Source organism: Hemitrygon akajei, chromosome 4 (assembly GCF_048418815.1).
Source record: "Hemitrygon akajei chromosome 4, sHemAka1.3, whole genome shotgun sequence".
Taxonomy (NCBI): domain Eukaryota; kingdom Metazoa; phylum Chordata; class Chondrichthyes; order Myliobatiformes; family Dasyatidae; genus Hemitrygon; species Hemitrygon akajei.
The window spans coordinates 82,953,568-82,973,521 of NC_133127.1; the positions used below are offsets into that span (position 1 = coordinate 82,953,568).

The 19,954-nt window shown below is 40.5% G+C and overlaps 1 protein-coding gene across 2 annotated transcripts in view; it reads left to right on the forward strand.

Moving 5' to 3' along the window:
- Nucleotides 1-19,954, forward strand: part of LOC140726500 (uncharacterized) — a 113,465-nt gene that overhangs the window by 61,118 nt on the left and 32,393 nt on the right. For both annotated transcript variants that reach the window (XM_073042968.1, XM_073042969.1), the window contains 2 exons: nt 8,212-8,300; nt 13,974-14,067. In XM_073042968.1, coding sequence (XP_072899069.1) covers nt 8,212-8,300; nt 13,974-14,067 — 183 coding nt within the window. The remainder of the gene's footprint in view (nt 1-8,211; nt 8,301-13,973; nt 14,068-19,954) is intronic.

Below are 19,954 nucleotides of genomic sequence, written 5' to 3' on the forward strand. Positions count from 1 at the left end.
CTCTCAAGCTTTCTCTTCTGATTTATTAACTGCATGCAGCAAGATTACCCATGAACAGACCATAAGATATAGGAACATAATCAGGCCATTTATCCCATCAACCCTGGTCCACCATTCCATCACGGCTGATCCAATTTCCCTCTCAGCCCCAGTCTCCTGCCTTCTCTCCATATCCCTTCATACCCTGACCAATCAAGAATCTAACAATGTCTGTCATGGGAATAGGAACTCCATTTTTCTCCCTTTGGTAATATTTTCCAAGAATCTGAGAAAACCAATCATGCAAACCTTTGATCAACTCCTGTGAACAGCTACACTCTGGAAATTTAGCGGTAGAGTTGTTATTTACCTCCATGCAGTGGACAAAGGTGAGATGAACAAATCATAATAACTTGAATAGCTTGTGGTTTTAATTGTTTTAACCAGTCATCAGAAACAGGAAATCCAGCATTCGTGTTCACACTAGACGGCTTGTCATTGTAATTTTTTTAAAAGTAAAACAAAAAGCCACTTACACATCAAACTAAAAAAAAGGAGAAAAAAAAGTTAAAAGATGTTTTCATTAGAAAGTGGCAAGGCACTTCATTTTTTTAAAAATCTTCTTAAAAGGTACTTTTTTTGTCCTCGTTTGTACTTATTTAACCTCCTTCTTGAGGTTTTCCTGCTTAGCATTTCATGCTTGGGGTGTGAAAGCTGCTTCAAACTTCTTCCTAAACTCAGCCATTTTCTAAAGACCTGTTGAGCCTCATATCAATGGGAGGGAAGCTATTAGAGTGTATAATGAGACATAGGGTTTGCGTGCATTTGTAAAGGCATTCTCTGCTGAGGAACATCAGTATGGCAGTTCATGCCTTACAAACTTCATTGAGATTTCTGAGGAAGTGACAAAGAAGCTTCATGAGGGATGCTATCTTCACGGACATAAAGCTTCATGAGGGACGTTATCTTCATGGACATAAACCTTCATGAGGGACATTATCTTCATGGACATAAAGCTTCATGAGGGATGTTACCTTCATGGACATAAAGCTTCATGAGGGACGTTATCTTCATGGACATAAAGCCTCATGAGGGACGTTACCTTCACGGACATAAAGCTTCATGTGGGATGTTATCTACATGGATGTAAAGCATTTGGTAAGATCCCTCTTGGTAGATTGATTCAGAAGATAAAGATACATGGGGTTGAGGGCGAGTTCCAAGTTTGAGCCCATAGAAGACTGGAAGGATATTATTTTACTTGAAGCTCTGTGAAAAGTGGTGTCCTACAAGGGTTGGTGCTGGGATCTACATCATTTGTGATCTATATCAATGATTTGGATGAAAATGTAGATGGGTATATTAACAAGTTTGTGGATGCTCCAAGATTGGTGGAGTTTTGGACAGTATAAAAGACTATCAAAGCATATAGTGGGGTATAGATCAGTTACAGACATGGGCAGAGAAGGGATAGATAAGGTTTTATCTGGGCAAGAGTGAGGTGTTGTACTTTTGGACGTCAAATAAAAGGAAAAAGTATGCAGTTAATGGTAGACTCCTTAGCAGCCCTGAGATACAGAGAGAGATGTTAGGGTCCAGATATACACTTCACTGAAGGTGGCTGTGCAACTGGATAAAGAAGGTAGATAGCGTACTTTCCTTCCTTCATTGGTAGGGGTGTTGAGTACAAGAGTAAGGAAGTCACGTTGTAATAAAATAAAACTTCATTTAGAATATTGTGTGCAATTCTATTTGTTCTGTTGTAGGAGAGATGTGGAGACCTGAGAGTGTGCAGAAGAGGTTTACCTGGATTCGAGGATAACAGCAATAAGGAACACTTTTGGACAAACACGGGTTGCTCTCCCTACCATATTGGAAACTGAAGAGACACCTGATAGAGGTTTTAAATCATGACATGTGTACATAGGGTAGAAAGTCAGATTCTTTACAACAGGATAAAACTGTCGAACTCTACAAGACATGCTTTTAAGGTTAGAGGGGAAAAGTTTAAAGGCGATTGAGGGTCTTTTTTTTTACAGAGAGAGTGGTAGGTTCCTGGAGTCGGTTATCAGGGGTAGTAGTGAAATCAAGGCAGCTTGCTGGAGTTAAGAGGCTTTCAGTCAGATACATGAACATGAAGAAAATAGAGAGATATGGATGATACATAGAAGGTGGCCATTTAGTACAAATTAGCTTCAAAATTGGCACAACATTGTGGACTGAATAGCCTGGCCTGTGCTATACTTTTCTATGTCCTGTGTGGGCAGGAGGATTCCCTTCCCCTCTCACAGGGAATATCCTTGTTTTAACTGAGTACCTGGTTATGATGGAAGAATATCATTTGGAACTGGTTTAATGGCTGCTGCTTATCAGAATTCTGTTGCATTATGAAAGTTTTGCAGATTGCTAACAGCAACAACGATGATATGGGGTAAAGCCTATGTTGTATTTCAGCAACAGTGGAGATGTAAATTCATCAGCGGGGCTAGAAACATGAGCAGTGGCAAGTGAAAACAGTTATCCATTGACTTACATTTGACCACGTGTGGGTGATACACAGTCTTGCTGAAGCTGAGAAAAACATTCTCCAAAGGAAATGTGGATGTTCTGCACGTTATCTAGAGTAGACCACAAGTACTGGCAAAAGTACCTCACAGTATGTCTTACACATCTGAATTCCTAACCTCCTGCAATATCCCTGCCAAGCTTTTACTCAGTACATTTCTCCCCCTCTGTCTTGATGAATGTTCCACCCTCAGCTCTTCGAACATAGTGAACTTGGAAGCATGCTGCTGTCCAGTTCAGATCATCCTTTTCTTCCCCCACCATCCTCCTCCCTTCAAAATGGTATTACTCACAATGGTTAACTGACTCTCCGCTACCATTGTTAATACTGGGAATCTCCTCCCCTAACTACTTCAGTTTAAAAGTATTCAAGAACCTATGAGTGCATTGAAAAATATTACACATATACCATGAATCTCTGATGTAAAACGGAAACCAGAAGGTCCGTAAAATCATTTGCTTCCCAACCCAATGTCATAAACCGTTACAAGACTCACCAGCTCAGATTTCAAGCAGATCAATCATTCTAGCCCTAGGACACTGATGCTGGCGTTCTCCAGGGTAGTATCTTAGGTGCAACCATCTTCCCCCTCTTCATCAATGACCATGCTTTCAATGCAAGGTCAGAAGAGGGGACAGTCACTGAAGAATGTACAATATTCTTTCCCATTTGCACAATTTCCTTCCATTCCCACTTCACATATTGAAGCAGCTCACAGCATTATGCAGCAAGATGTAGGTAGCACTCAGGCATGAGCTCACGAGAGACGAGTATCTTCTGTGTCACATAATTGCTTGATTAGAGAGAACCTGATATCATATATTTGAGATTCATTAGCTTAGCTCAATATTAACACCAACCTGGGGGGGGGGTCATGGGGTTGGGCCCATTTACAAGAAATTCAATTGGATCAACCATGTTGAATATTGCAACTAAATCAACAGGTAAGGTCTTGGAAATTCTGTGACTCACCTCGCAGCATCCTAAAGATTTTCCATAATTAACAAAGCTCAGGGCAAGGTCATGGTAAAAAACTCCCATTATCCTGGATGAGCACAACTCTAGTAACATTCAAGAACAACTGCACCAACAAGGATCACGAGTGATGTGGAAGATTAGTGGCAAATTCCCAGTACTAACTGGCAGTAGACTCCTATATCATAAGAATATATGAAAAATATGACGTCTAAGCAGCTCACTTGGCCTGACTTCCATCTTCATGGGATGGACCTGGATGAGGAAGTGGAGGGATGGGTTAGTAAATATGCTGATGTCACAAAGGTTGGGGATGTTGTGGATAGTGTGAAGGACTGTCAGAGGTTACAGCGGGACATTGATAGGATGCAAAACTGGGCTGAGAAGTGACAGATGGAGTTCAACCCAGATAAGAGTGAAGTAGTTCATTTTGGTAGGTCAAATAAGATGGCAGAATATAGCATTAATGGTAAGACTCTTGGCAGTGTGGAGGATCAGAGGGATCTTGGGGTCCGAGTCCACAGGGTACTCAAAGCTGCTATGCAGATTGACTCTGTGGTTAAGAAGGCATATGGTGCTTTGGCCTTCATCAATCGTGGGATTGAGTTTAGGAGCCAAGAGGTAATGTTTCAGCTATATAGGACCCTGTTCAGACTCCACTTGGAGTACTGTGCTCAATTCTGGTTGCCTCACTATAGGAAGGATGGGGAAACCATAGAAAGGGTGCAGAGGAGATTTACAAGGATGTTGCTTGGATTGGGGAGCATGCCTTATGAGAATAGGTTGAGTGAACTCAGCCTTTTCTCCTTGGAGCAACCGAAGATGAGAGGTGACCTGAAAGAGGTGTACAAGATAATGAGAGGAATTGATCGTGTGGATAGTCAGAGGCTTTTCCCCAGGGCTGAAATAGCTGAGAGAGCACAGTTTTAAGGTGCTTGGAAGTAGGTGCAGAGGAGATGTCAGGGGTAAGTTTTTTACGCAGAGAGTGGTGAGTGTGTGGAATGGGCTGCCGGCGATGGCGGTGGAGGTGGAAGCGATAGGGTCTTTTAAGAGACTCCTGGATGGATACATGGAGCTTAGAAAAATAGAGGGCTATGGGTAAAGCCTGGATAGTTCTAAGGTAGGGACATGTTTGGCACAGCTTTGTGGGCCAAAGGGCCTATATTGTGGTGTATGTTTTCTATGTTTAATCTCCTTTAGTGTTGCTGCACAGTCACTGAAAACACAACAATATGTACTGCACTTACCAGCCAAAGCTTCTTCGACAGGATCTCCTATGCCTGTAAACTCAACCATCTAGAGGGTTAAAGACAGAGGATTCAGTTTAATGCTAGCAGCTACAAGTTCCCCACCATCCAGATTCAGAATGATACTGGGTTTTTTGTATTGTTGGCCAGTACAAATTCTAGATCTCTCTACCTGTTTGCCTTGTGGGGGTTTCACCATCAGTAGAGTTCCCTCCTAAAGACCAATAGATGTTGTCCGTGCCATGGACACCAAGTACAAAAACAAGCATAAATTAAACACTTTTAAAACTTGGACCTGGTCTCCAGGAAGGGACAGATGTTGCCTCAACAACAGGGGCCAGGAGATTAGTCTTCCTCTCCTCTGGCCGAGGGTGAAGGTCCTTCTCACCAGCTCGTTGTCCACCCACACAATGTCGATATATCTTTCCTTCTCGCTGGTATTACTGGCACCCACCAGCATAACAGAAGAATTTTGTTTGGAATGATGCTAAGCTGATGAGAAATCAACCACAAGCAGGGAAAATACTTGCTCATGTGGAAACTTTGAATCGTTGTTCATAACCTGCCATTTTACTGCTTGTAAACTTCATTGAAATAAATCTTCTGAGGCCAAGTGTAAATTTGTTTTGTGGACTTTTAGAAAATTCTCGTTATAAAAGAATAAAATTTAGGCAAAAGACAGACAAGTCCTTCTGTGAAGAGCAGGCAGCAACACCTACACTCGTCCACCAGAGGGCACTCTTGGTCTAATGGGGGTGAAAAAGGAAGAAATAATTTCAGGAATTCCTTAGATTGTGCATGATCTATTTTATGAAGTTATGCTAAAGTGGAAGTGAACATATGGTACCCATCCTCAAGAAATAATAGCTGTAAGGATCCTACATTGGGTCAATTGCTGTTTTTTTTTAAAAAAATTCCTTAGTTGTAATTGAAATTCTTTAATTACCTCCTTTGGACTTCCAGATTCCTGGTCCATTACACTGTGTGTAGTAATCAAGCATTAAATAAAGTGTACAATATTCCACTCTCCACAGTTTTAACACAGACTTATTCAAGTTGTTTTAAACAGGCGAGTTTTTTGTCAGGTAAAAAATGTAGAGAAGGGAAACCTTTAAAACAGGTTGGCCCACACCATTGCCTGGAGTTGTTATCAAGTGTTCATCCCCACTCCAATCTGGAACCTGATCTGAATGCCGAGTTCTCATCTAGCAGCTCCAAGTCAGCCTAGATCCTAGTGGCATGAGCAGAGTCACTAGTGGGAGAGTGAGAAGTCTCACCTCCCGAGGTCAAGGCCTTGATTACATGAAAAGCTGTGAGTGGTATTCTTCCTCCTGCAAAGGTTGTCATAGCTGCTTCATCGTTTTAAAACTTTTTTTCCAATTAAATACCAATTTAATACCAATACCAAATAAATTTTCCAATTTCATACCAATTAAAGTTAATAATTAAAACAAGTTATTTTTTAAGTTAAAAAAACTAAAATTAACTGAACTACGTAATAACATCAATTCCTCTCCGCGTCTTGTGGCACGTTAGGTGGCAACCTTGTCATTTCTTTAGCATGTAGCTGTCCAACCCAGGACAGTTGGATTCGAGCTCGAGACGACTTGCCTTGAAGTCTGGTACTGGTGCCACTGCACCACCGGCTGGCATGGCAGCATTAATGAATGAATATAAATCTAAGGTGAAATAATTGTTCGAAAAGGAAGTAATCTTACATTTCACTTCCAAATCTGCAAACTCTATTGAAACTAAATTTCAGATCCGACACCAGGTCTGCCTTGGCGCAGGATCCCAGAATCAGCTCCCCAATGTGGAGCTGAGGGAAGTCACAAGGTTGGCCTCTTTGCTAACTCCGAATCTGAACGGAAGATTCAAACTGCTTGCTTTTTAAATGGCTGAATGCCACAAATACCTGTAACATCCAGCCTGTAGTGTGATATTCAAATTCCCACCAGGAGGCACTTCTGTACGTTTGTGGTCTTCTGCTGCTGTAGCCCATCCACATCAAAGTTCGATGTGTTGTGCATTCAGAGATGCTCTTCTGCACACCACTGTTGTAACCAGTGGTTACTTGTGTTGTTTGAACCAGTCTGGCCATTCTCCTCTCGTTAACAAGGAGTTTTCACCCACAGAACTGTCGCTCACTGGATTTCTTTTTGTTTCTCGCATCGTTCTCTGTGAACTCTAGAGTCAGGAGATCACCCATTTCTGAGGTACTCAGACCATCCAATCTGGCACCAACAACCATTCCACAATCATAGACATTTAGATCACGTTTCTGATGTCCGGTTTGAACAATTGAACTTCTTGACCATGCTCTTATGCATTGAGTTGCTGCCACATGATTGGCTGACTAGATATCTGCACAGTGGCCTCTGCACATCTTTTTTACACTGAAAACGGTGTGTGCCTGGAATGGGCTGCCAGGGGAGGAGGTGGAAGCAGATACAAAGGTGGCAATTAAAGGGCTGCAGATAGTCACATGAATATGTGGGGGATGGAGGGACATGGATTGTGTATACACAGAAGAAATTTAGTTTAGTTCAGCACCAACACTGTGGGCCAAAAGTCCTGCTCCTGTGCTGTACTATGTTCTGTGAAGGGTTAAAAAGAAACGTTTCAAAGTCGGAAGCAGAGAACCATTCTGAACTGCTTGAGGAGGAATTATATTTTTAAAAAATGTTTAAATCATTTCAAAAGTTACTAGAATTCACAATATGTTTATTACTCTCTGCTGCTAAGATATCAGGAGGATAACTCATAAAGTAATGAAGCCAACACGAGGAAATCTGCAGAAGCTGTAAATTCAAACAACAACACACACAAAATGCTGGTAGAACACAGCAGGCCAGGCAGCATCTATTGGGAGAAGCGCTGTCGACGTTTCGGGCCGAGACCCTTCGTCAGGAGTAATGAAGCCCTAGCTAGCAGACAAGACTTTCTGTTTACTTGATGCTCTGTATGAATAACATCAAATAATAATCATTCCCTAAGTAAAAGGCCACTCTGTCCATTAACCACCTTAGCTGTCATATTTGAGGAGTGGGCAGATGGGAAGAGCACTCTGGAGTTCAGTCGATACTGAACAGTCTGGTGGAACGGGCAGAAAGGCGGCAGAAACATTTTAACGCAGAGGAACATAGATTATAGAATAATACAGCACAGTCCCTTTTGCTGTGCTGTTAACTGGAGTTGTACTTGATGCTGCTAACCATATAAACAAGCTTCTTGGGGCTTACTGCAACGATCTGTGTGACATTCAGTCTCTGATTCACACTCTCCCCTGTGTCAATGTCCCAAACGTCCACATCAACCATCCTTTTTCTGAAATTTGTGATTAACATTGTTCCTCTGTGCTGTACTGAGATCAATTCAACTTTCGGGTTTTGTGTCCATTATTTCTGATTTATCATTAATATTTTTGTTTTTCTTTTGTTTCAGAGAATGCCATGCTAATTATAATAGTGATAATCGCCCTGATTTTTACCTTAGTTTGCCTGCTGAGCTATCTTCTGTACAGAAAGAAACGAGTAAGTAAATTTGCGATTTAAATTACAAATTCTTTTGTGTTATAGAGTCATGGAGCAATACAACATGAACATAAACTCTCGGGCACAACCTGTACCTGCCCCAATCGCTTCCTCTGGCAGCTCATTCCATATACTTAACACCCTCGGCGTGAAAATGTTGCCCCTTAGTCCCCTTTTCAACCATTCTCCCCCACACCTAAATCTATGCTCCTAATTCTAGTCTCCTCTATCATGGGGAAAAAGCTCACCATCCACCCAATCTCTGCCTCTCATTATTTTAAACATTTCTATAAAGTCACCTTCATTCTCCTGCATTCCAAGCAATAAAGATCTAGCCCGGCCTTCCTCTCCCTGTAACCCAAGCCCTCTAGCATTGTCAACATCCTTGTAAATCTTTTCTGAACTCTTTCCACTTTAACCACAACTCTGTTATGGTTAAAGTGGAGAGAGTTTATGTTAACTAAACATAGTACTCTGTGTGTCTTAACCGATGGCTTATACAGGTATAACAGCAACATGGTATCTTAACTCCAATACTCAATGTCCTGACTGAAGACCAGCATGCTAAATACTTTTTTACCACCCTTTGACGCCACTTTCAATGAACTACGTACTCCTACTCCCAGGTCTATCTGTTACATTACATGCTCTCAATGCTAGGATAAGTACTACGCCAGTTTGACTTTCCAAAATGCATCACCTCACACTTACTTGTACTGAAGTCATCTGCCATTTCTCTTAACTGATCAAGATTTCCCCTGTAATCTACAATAACCTTCTTCACCATCACCAACGTCTCCTAATTTTGTATTATCCACCAATTTTGATCAAACGCTGTGCATTCGCATCCAAAACCTTTTTATAAATGATAAATAACTAGGGTCTCAAAACAGATCCCTGCCTGTGACACACCTCTAGTCCATCATGAGAAACCACCCCCAGCACCATCCTCCGCTTGCTTCCTCCGAGCCAGAACATTGGCTTTGTGTTCAAACACCTCGTTCAGTAAGATGCTTGTAACCATTGTTAGCATGTCATATTGACTGTACTGCATTTGCTGTTTGTTTGGGTCAGTTGAGAACAATGGGAGGATAACCAGGTAAATATATAACACCTTGTTCCTGTGCATTGTTTCGTGCCCACGTCTTTACAGGGAATGTTTGTTGGCTGGTTAGCTACTAGTAAGCTAAGATGAGGTCATTGATTCCTCACCCACTTATACTTTCAGCAAAGGTAGTTAAAGTCAACGGGGAAGATTGGAAGCTTCGATAAAAACCCCACTCCAAACACCCAGGCATTGATACCTCTGCTCATGACAGAGTAACCATATCAGCATAAACTAGGGAATTAAAACCATCCTGTGGCTAATTCATTCTCAGCAGTGGGTGTGAGAATAGATTTATTATTGTCATTACAGTGTATTAACTTCAAGACTCAAAATGATGAGCTGTAGCTCAAAGAAGTGTAGGATGTGATGGAAATTTCACACATTTAGTTATCTGTTTTCTGCATTTGCGTTACTCAGTGCTACCACCTTGATAAAGAACAGGTCTCCTCACAAAAAGGTATTTGAATTATTTGAATGTCTTTTCTGTCCCTCAGAAAGACATACCTTCCAAAGTGCAGATTTCATCTTCTAGCCATCTCTGTGGCCTCCGAAAATACTTGAATATAATTGGCCACTTACCTTTCTTGACATCTCAGGTGTAGGTCAAAAGGAACCCCGTGCTTCAGAGATCAATAGATCATTGAAGGCACGTCAATTAAATCCCGACAAAGATTATCACGGTATTGTTAAAAAGACAAAATTATCTAAACTGGAATGTGAAGAGTGAACCTTTGAGCTCTTTCATAATCTATTGTGCGAATGCTCTTAAGGTTTACCTATAGAGAGGTATGAATCATGATAAACTGTGCTTTGGCCTCATCAGACATGCTGTGAAATGAGATAGATAGATAGATAGATAGATAGATAGATACTTTATTCATCCCCATGGGGAAATTCAACTTTTTTTCCAATGTCCCATACACTTGTTGTAGCAAAACTAATTACATACAATACTTAACTCAGTAAAAAATATGATATGCATCTAAATCACTATCTCAAAAAGCATTAATAATAGCTTTTAAAAAGTTCTTAAGTCCTGGCGGTAGAATTGTAAAGCCTAATGGCATTGGGGAGTATTGATCTCTTCATCCTGTCTGAGGAGCATTGCATCGATAGTAACCTGTCGCTGAAACTGCTTCTCTGTCTCTGGATGGTGCTATGTAGAGGATGTAAACTGTTCACTTGCTGCATTATCATCCAGCATTTGTCATCAGGATGATAAAACGCGGCAGAGTCACCCACATGCAGAACAGGGTCTCGAGAGGGCACTTATCCCCAGTAACCTGCTCAGCAATACTCAGCTGTTCATTCCCCTCCAGAGATATCGCCTGACTTGCCGAGTTGCTGCAGCATCTTGTGTGTGTTTCTCCAGAACAGCATCGCCGTGTAGCATCACTTTAATGAATTCAGGGTCCAGGGCACTTGCCAGGGAAAATCAGACAAAGTGCAAATCAGACTTGTTGACCAAGGAAACAGTTTACAAAATTACTCTTGTTGGTGAAATCAAGAGAGAAACTTTGAAACAGTTCAATGTCTGCTTGTGTTTCCCCTTGTTCATTTCGGCTCTCAGGTGACACACTGTGGTCACAGTGGTTAGCTGCAGTTTGGGCATTTCCCAATTCCATGGCTTCTTCAATGTAAACCCAGCTTACTCACAACACAACATCAATCCTCAAATCATTCTCAATGCATGAAAATATGAAACCTATTCCCAGTGTGAATGTGAAACCAAACAACATCCCACTATTGTTCTGAAGATCTGTTTCCCTATCCAAAGCATTCCAGTAAGCCTAGCAACTCCCAACAAAGTGGGAAATTGTTCAGAAATGATTATTCACAAATTGCAGAGCAAATTCAGTCCGACTAATCATTGCGTAATCAGTCCACTCTCAGTCATCATCAGGTGATGGAAGTGTCACTGACAGTTCTATCAAGAAGCATTTATCCACCAGTAACCTGCTGACCAATCTAGATAGGATTTGCCATTTCCTGGGAAAACTGTGGACTTTGGACACTGGGGGAAAGCACTCAGATTACTAGAGTCATACTTGACACAAAGGACCACACACAAAATGCTGGAGGAACTCAGCAGTCTTCGACTTTGAGTCCTGATGAAGGATCTCGGCCTGAAACGTTGACCGTTTACTCTTTTCCATAAATGTTGCCTGGCCTGCTGAGTTCCTCCAGCATTTTGTATGCATTGCTCTGGATTTCCAGCAGCTGCAGATTTTCTTGTGTTGGCGTGGAGCTGGCATTATGTCATGGGGAGCTGCATTTCCGAGAGATCCCCTTTCCTGTGCGCACACCATAATGTCAATCCTCACCCTAGCACCTCAATGTATTATCATTCCTGACTGTTACACCAATGCTCCTCAGAAATGCTGTCTTCAATCCAAGTCATGGTTTTGTAGAACTGTATTGGTAATGCATGGCTGCTGGTTTCTCAAACTCCTCCTAGAGAATAGTACTGGAGATTACATGTTAGACCCGTTGTTGTGTCTTTCTGATACATCCATTTGATATCACTAAAATTTCCGGGTAATTCTTCTTTAAACATATTGGCTGATTGTGATTAGAATTCCTTGAAGAACATTCATACTCCTGGCCCTTTGGGGGCTGAAAAAATAAATTGAGTATTAGCCTAGTTCTCCATCTGAAAGACACCATGAGAAAGATATTGTACTTGAGATTAGAATGCAACCCGTGAGCCAAATTTGACGTTTATTATATGCACACTGTCACACACACATAACATACCAATATGTATATTGTCTCCCAAAAGTCACCACCAACAAATCCGGATATAATCCATACAGGGATGGGGCCATGCAGAAACCAGTAAAAAGATTTCTTTTTGGAGGCATGGCTGAGATGCTAAGTGCATATAGTTAAGTACATTCACCAAAGAGAAAGTGGTGAATGTACTTTAAAAGTATCCAATGCCTTTAAGTACTGCCACCCATGTTTCTCATGTTTCATTTAAAATGGATAAGGGGGAAAAGAGGAGAGAACAAGGTAAAGAGGATTTTAGAAGCATGGCTTTGTTCAACGGATTTGCATTTGACTAATGAGTTGAGTTCTTTAGCAAGTTAAAGAGCTGATTCATGAGAGTATTACAAATTGGTGATGCTGCTATGAATATTTAGAAAGTGTTTGACAAAGCCCTGTCTATAAATAATGGTAAATTTATAGGTTAACATGCCAGTCATTGTATACATAAAAACTCTCTGACGGACTGCGTGCGGACAGTAATGGTGGAAGCATGCTTTTCTGATTGGAGCGAAGATTATGGTACTGTTCCACTGAGGTCCAGGTTGAATACCCTGCTCTTGAATTGTATACATCAGGGCTTTCAGCGAAGATAAAACACAGATCATGGCAAATGGTGGAATGAATAACAATAAACGTAAGCAGATTATCATACTGTATGTGACAAGTATATGGCAACTGAAATTTAAGAAACGGATATTGGTTGATTTTGGTAGGAGTATCAAAACCAGAAGGGTAGAGGGTGGAAGATAGAACCAGAAGTGCATATCTTTAATGGTGATAGGGAAATTTGAGAAGGCTGTTTAAAAAACATATGGAAAGCTTGGTTATGTTAATGCTAACAGTATAAAATGTAAGGGAACTATTCTTAGCAGTAATAGAATACTGTAATTCCAAATGTAGCACTGCTAACAGTTTTTTCCCCCATTACACCTTAAGAAGACTGTCAAGATCTTAGAGAGAGAGCAAAATGTAAAATCATATGCAGTATTAAGGCACCAAAAGTAGTGAATTCATGTAGAGGAGATTTACAAAGTTGGTGCAGGGAAATAAAAACTTAAAGGTTGGTTGGGGCAACTAGAGAAATTAATAATGTTTTCCTTGGAGCAGAGAAGATTAAGGGAAGGTTTGATAGAGCTGCTCAAAATTATAAAGAACTTTCCTAGAAGTAAGAACTGTTTGCAAGGATGAAATTGTTGTTAACCAGAGATGTCAGGTTAAAAAAAAATCCTTACGTAAAGATGTTGTGAAACATATTGCTTAAAATTGGTTTGACCTCTCATGCAATATTAACTCTTATAAGAGAGACAGATGCATACTTCAAAAAACAGATTTCCTGTGAAAGTGTATTATTGGATAGCTCTTTAAGAGCAGTGGTTTAGATAGACGGGGATATGCAATATTATTCATGATTCTCTAAACACCAGTTTAGTGAATTTTCATAGTACCAACATAAACACTCCATTCTTAAAGATAACACATTGTCTAACTACAAATCTGAAATACCTGAACTTCCAAGGCAGTTCTGAACTGCGAATGATATCTGGATATGGTATAATTCTGCTTAGTTCATAATGGGTGGGGTTAAGCACTCTGTAAGAAATACATTTTTAATACAGGGGTATTCTGGTACTTATTAAAACAAAACCAGTTAGACATTACCACAATGGTGAGCATTTATTCGGACATCCTAACTTTTCTGAAACTTCAGAGGCCTTGTTTTATGCTGGTAGGTGGTGTACTGGATAACAATAACACCATGGGTATGATTGTATGTTTTTGTTTCTATTTTTCAGAGGTATTCCTTTGATCTCTCCCAAAAAACCGCTGAGGATGCTAACATCCCCTTGAGTTGCCCAATTCTACCAGGAGGCTTCGAACTAACAGCAGGTATAATCTCTGTAATTCGCTGTCTCTTTTCAGAGATTTATTTCCAAAGTATGAGACATCACATCAGGTAGTTTCCGCAGTATGCAAAATGTTAATAGCTTCTGGTCAATCCTCTGATGATGACAACCTGACTTCTCCAGAAGCATTGAAAGAGAATATTTAAAAGAAACCACCAACGTACTGAAATTTGTCTGGAATAATTATTTATGTCCAGTCATGTCTGTTTACACAAATTCAGCACAAGAAAAACCTGGAGCAAGAATCCAAAAGGATTTTAGAAGTTCAAAGTAATTTTTTTTAATCAAAGTGCATATATGTTACCCTATACAACCCTGACATTCATTTTTGTATGGGCATACTCAACAAATCAATAGAATAGTGACTATAAAAGGGTCAATGAAAGGTCAACTGGAGTGCAGAAGTCAATGAACTGTGCAAATGGAAATATAAATAAATAGCAATAAATAACAAGAACATGAGATAATGAGATAAAAAGTCCTTAAAGTGAGATCATTGGTTGTGGGAAACATCTCAATGTTTCAACTGGAGTGGCATTGGGCCGTTCAGCCCATCGAGTCTGCTCTACCAGTCCATCATGGCTGATCCTCGATCCCAACCCCATACACCTGCCTTCTCGCCATAACCTTTGTTGCCCTGACCAATCAGGAAACTAACAATTTTTATTTTAAATATTCCCACAGTCTTGGTCTCCACAGCTGTCTGTGGCAGAGCATTCCACAGATTCACTACTCGCTGGCTAAAGGAATTCCTCCTTACTTCTGTTCTAAAGGGTCACAAATGAGGCTGGACACCTGCACCATAAGAAACATCGGTACTAGGGTATTTGCGTCCTGGATGATTGTGTCCTAGTCATTAGCGTCCCTGGACATTTGTGTCCAGTTTTTTTTGCGTCCTGGTCATTTGCGTCGTACTATATGTAACTATTACTGGGTAACAAACCCCGTGTTATATATGCAACGCCTCTTATCTCAGCTCAAAAAGCAACCGTCTAATCAAGGGAAATTGCAGGCAAATGAGGGGTGCCTCATTTGCGGCTGAGCTACCTATAAACAAACCTCCACATGTTTCCTATTACAATTTGGCTTTAAATTTACTTTCTTTTCAGAAACTAAGCTATGTCACAGCTCTTTAAATCAAGCAAAGATGAAAACATAATTCTTGATGACAAGAATTATATCTATCACTACCATAAGAAAAATGCTGCGGGCACAAAAACTTACTGGAGATGTGTGGTACGATCGTGCAAAGCAAGAGTTCGTACCGAGAGCGATGTAATAACAAAACAAATTAATGAGCATAACCATGGTTCTTCCGCTGCTGCAATTAGAGCAGAAGAATTGATTTTAGAGTTGAAAGAAACTGCGATATCCTCGCAAGAACCAACAAGACATCGCATTGGAACAACTTTGTCGAAACATGATGAATTTTCAATGGCAGAAATGCCCTCTGTCTCAGCAATGGGGAGAAATGTTTGTTGTTGGGGACAGAAAGCACAAAATACTCCATCTATAGCAAACCAAAGATGTAATTACAAAATACCAGAAGAATATTGTATTCTCCCCACTGGACAAAGGTTTCTTGCAATTGATACTGGTATAAATGATGAAGATAGAATGTTCATCTTTGCTTCTGAAAAGGATTTGAATGACTTGACACGATTTCAGAATTGGGCAGCAGGTGGCACTTTTAAAATTTGCCTGCAAGTCTATTATCAACTGTACTGCATCCATGTCCAAGATGGTACATTCAGTATTCCCTGTGATTTTGCTCTTCTACCCAATAAGACTAAAGAAACATATCACTGCCTATTCACTCTTTTGTTGCAGACTCGCCCTCAACTTAATCCCAAATTAGTGCTGACGGTTTTTGAACTAGGAGCAAGAAAGTGTAGAGCAAAAACATATCCTAATGCAACAATAAGCTCGTGTATTTTCCATTTGTCAAAATCCATCTTCAGGAAAATATGCGATCTCGGTTTAAGACAATGGTATAACGAAGATCAAGAATTCAATTTAAAAGTTAGATGTTTCTCTACATTAGCTTTCCTTCCAGTAAATGATGTGGTAGCAGGCTTTTTGGATCTGATTGAAGAGCACAACTTACCTCCTGAATTCATCGCATACTTTGAAGTTACATACATTGGCCAAGCACGAGGTAGAAGTGGGCACAGGATTGCTGCAATGTTTTCCATTGCATCTTGGAATGTTCATGATCAAACAATGAACAACTTGCCGAGATCTAACAATAGTTTAGAGGGGTGGCATAACGCTATCCAAAATTCAATTACTTGTCAACACACATCTGTTTGGAAATTAATTCAAGCATTGAAGAAAGAGGAAGCTATGACCACGAAGAAGAAAATTGACTACCAAAGAGGGATTATTGTCCAACCAAGAAATAAGAATATCAATAAGCACCTTCAATCATTAATTGCACGTTACAATCCTGAGGACAAATTAAGCTTCTTATGAGGGATTGCCCACAACATGCATACTTTTTAGGTTTAGACTTATAAATTAAATTTTTAATCAATAAAATGCATCTACAATCCCTTTTTTAATTAATAAAACTGTTTTTGATTTTTAAAACTACATGAATATGTAAAATTATATCTTTTATGAAATACACATATTGGGACAGAAATCTAATATGAGATATACATATATTGGGACACAAATGTCCAGGACACAAAAAATCTGGACGCGAATGTCCAGGGATGCCAATAACCGGGACGCAGTTGTCCAGGATGCAATTCTCCTGTCACCGAAACATCCTCTCCACATCCACCCTATCTAGTCCTTTCAACATTTGGTAGGTTTCAATGAGAACCATCCTACATTCTTCTAAATTCCAGCGAGCACAGACACAAAGCTGCCAAACGCTCCTCATATGTTAACCCCTTCATTCCCAGAATCATCCTCATTAATATTCTCTGGACTCTCTCCAATGAGAACACATCCTTTCTGAAAAATGGGACCCAACACTGTTGACAATGCTCTAAGTGTGGTCGCTGTCTTATAAAGGCTTGGCATTATCTCCTTGCTTTTATATTCTATTCCATTTGAAATAAGTGCCAGCCTTGCATTTGCCTTCTTTACTACAGACTCAACTTGTAAATTAACCTTCTGAGATTCTTGCACGAGGACTCCTAAGTCCCTCTGCAACTCTGATATTGGAACCTTCCCCCCCATTTGGATAACAGTCAGCAGTTTTGTCCCTTTTACCAAAATGCATTATTGTACATTTCCCAACAGTGTATTCCATCTGCCACTTTTTTACTCATTCTTCCAATGTGTCTATGTCCTTCTACAATCACATTTCTTCCTTAGAACTACCTACCCCTCCACCTATTTTTGTATCATCTACAAACTTTGCCACAAGGGCATCAATTCTGTTATCTAAATCATTGACAAACAATATGAAAAATAACAGTTCCAATACTCACCACTGAGGAACACCACTTGTCACTGGCAGCCAAGCAGAAAAGACCCCCTTTATTCCCACTTGCTGCTTCCTGCCTGTCAACCATTCCTCTATCCATGCCAGTATCTTGATAAGCAACCTCATCTGTGGCATTTTATCAAATGCCTTCTGAAAATCTAAGTAAATGACATCCACCATCTTTCCTTTGCCTACCTTGCTTGTTACTTCCTTGAAGAACTCTTAACAGATTTGTCAGGCAAGATTTCCCTTTACAGAAACCATACTGACTTTGACTTATTTTATCATTAGTCTCCAAGTACCCTGAAACCTCATCCTTAATAATAGACTCCAACACTTTCCTGACCACTGAAGTTAGGTTAACTGGCCTATAATTTCCTTTCATTTGCCTTCCTCACTTCTTAAAGAGTGAAGTGACATTTGCTATCTTCCTGTCCTCTGGAACCATGCCAGAATCAAATGATTCTTGAAAGAACATAACCTATGCACCTTCTATCTCCTCAGCAACCTCTCTCAGGACTCTGGGATGTCGTCCATCTGGTCCAGATGACTTATCCATCTTAAGACCTTTCAGTTTGCATGTCACTTTTTCATTTGTTATAGCAGTGGCACTCACTCCTGCTCCCTGACACTCACAGACCTCTGGCACACTGCTAGTGTCTTCCACAGTGAAGACTGATGCAAAGTACACATTAAGTTCATCTGCCATTTCTTTGTCCTCCATTACTACCTCACCAGCACCATTTCCCAGTGGTCCAATATCAACTCTCACCTCCATTTTACTCATTATATAATGAAAAACTTTTAGTATCCTGCTTTATATTATTGGCTAGTTTGCCCTCATATTTAATCTTTTCCCCTTTTATGGCTTTTTAGTTGCCTTTTGTTGGATTTTAAAAACTTCCCAATCATCCAATTTGCACTCATTTTGCTACATTAAGTGCTCTTCCCTTGGCTTTTGTGCAGTCCATAACTTCCCTGGTCTGCCATGGTTGCCTAGTCCTGTCATGTGGGAACAACTTCTTCTGTGGGACAAATCTATCCTGCACCTTTTGAACTATTCACAGAAACTTCAGCCACCTCCGCTGTGCCACATCCCCACCAGTATCCTCCTCCAAACTGCCTGGGCAAGTTTCTCTCTCATGTCTCTGCAATTCCCTTTATTCCATTGCAATACTGCTGCATCTGACTTATGCTTCAACATCTCAAAATGCAGTATGAATTCAGTCATATTATGATCACTGCCTCAAGGGTTCCTTTACCTTAAGCTCCCTAATAAAATCTGGATTATTACACAACACTCAATCTAAGATAACCTTTCCGCGAGTAGGCTCAAACACAAGCTGCTCTAAAAATCCATCTCGTAGGCATTCAACAATTTCCCTATTGATGCACCATCAGTAACTCACTCTGAGACGTAAGAAGCGAGATATCGGCTTTTATTGACTGGAAGAATGAACAACACTACATCCTGGAGAATGAAGCCGGGCTCAGGCCTCAATCGCCTTTATACAGGGGCCTGTGGGAGGAGCCACAGGAGCAGTCCAGACAGGTATATGTAGTTCACCACACCTCTCCTGTGATCCAACACCAACCTGATTTTCCCAATCTCCTTGCATATTGAAGTCCTCCATTACAATTGTGACGTTACCCTTATTACATGCCCTTTCCAGCTCCCTTTGCAATCTCACTCCCACATCTTGGCTACTATTTGGAGGCCTATATATGATTCCAATAATGGTTTTTTACCTTTGCTGTTTCCTAACTCCACCCACAAAAGTTCGACACCTCTTTCTAAAGATGTAATTCCATCTCTTATCGACAGAGCCACACCACCCCCTATACCTTCCTGCCTGTCCTTCCAATACAAAGTATATCCTCTGATATTAAGCTCCCACCTATGACCTTCTTTCAGCCACGATCTAGCGATGCCTACAACGTTTTACCGACCAATCTCTAATTGCACCAGGACTTCATCCAGCTTATTCCAAATACTACATGCATTTAAATACAGCACCTTCAATCCTGTATTCTTCATCCTTTTAAATTCTGCTTCTGTGGTAGAATTTAACTCTTTGCACGGTCTTCATTTTGTACCCAATCATTGGCTTATTCTTCCTTACATTTGTATTACATAATCTACTTGTAAACCTGCTGTCTCATCTTCAGCTCTCTCATACTGGTTCCCATCCACCTAATTTAAACCACATCCAACAGCTTTAGCAAACATGGCTTCAAGGATATTGGTCCCCAGAGATCCAGAAATCTGAATCCCTGTACCCTGCTCCAATTCTTCAGCATGCATTTACCTGCCACCTCACTCTATTCCTATCATTCCTGTCGCATGGCACAGGCAGCAGTCCCGAGATTACTACCCTTGAGGTCCTGCTTCTCAGCTTCCTTCCTGTATTCTGTTTTCAGGACC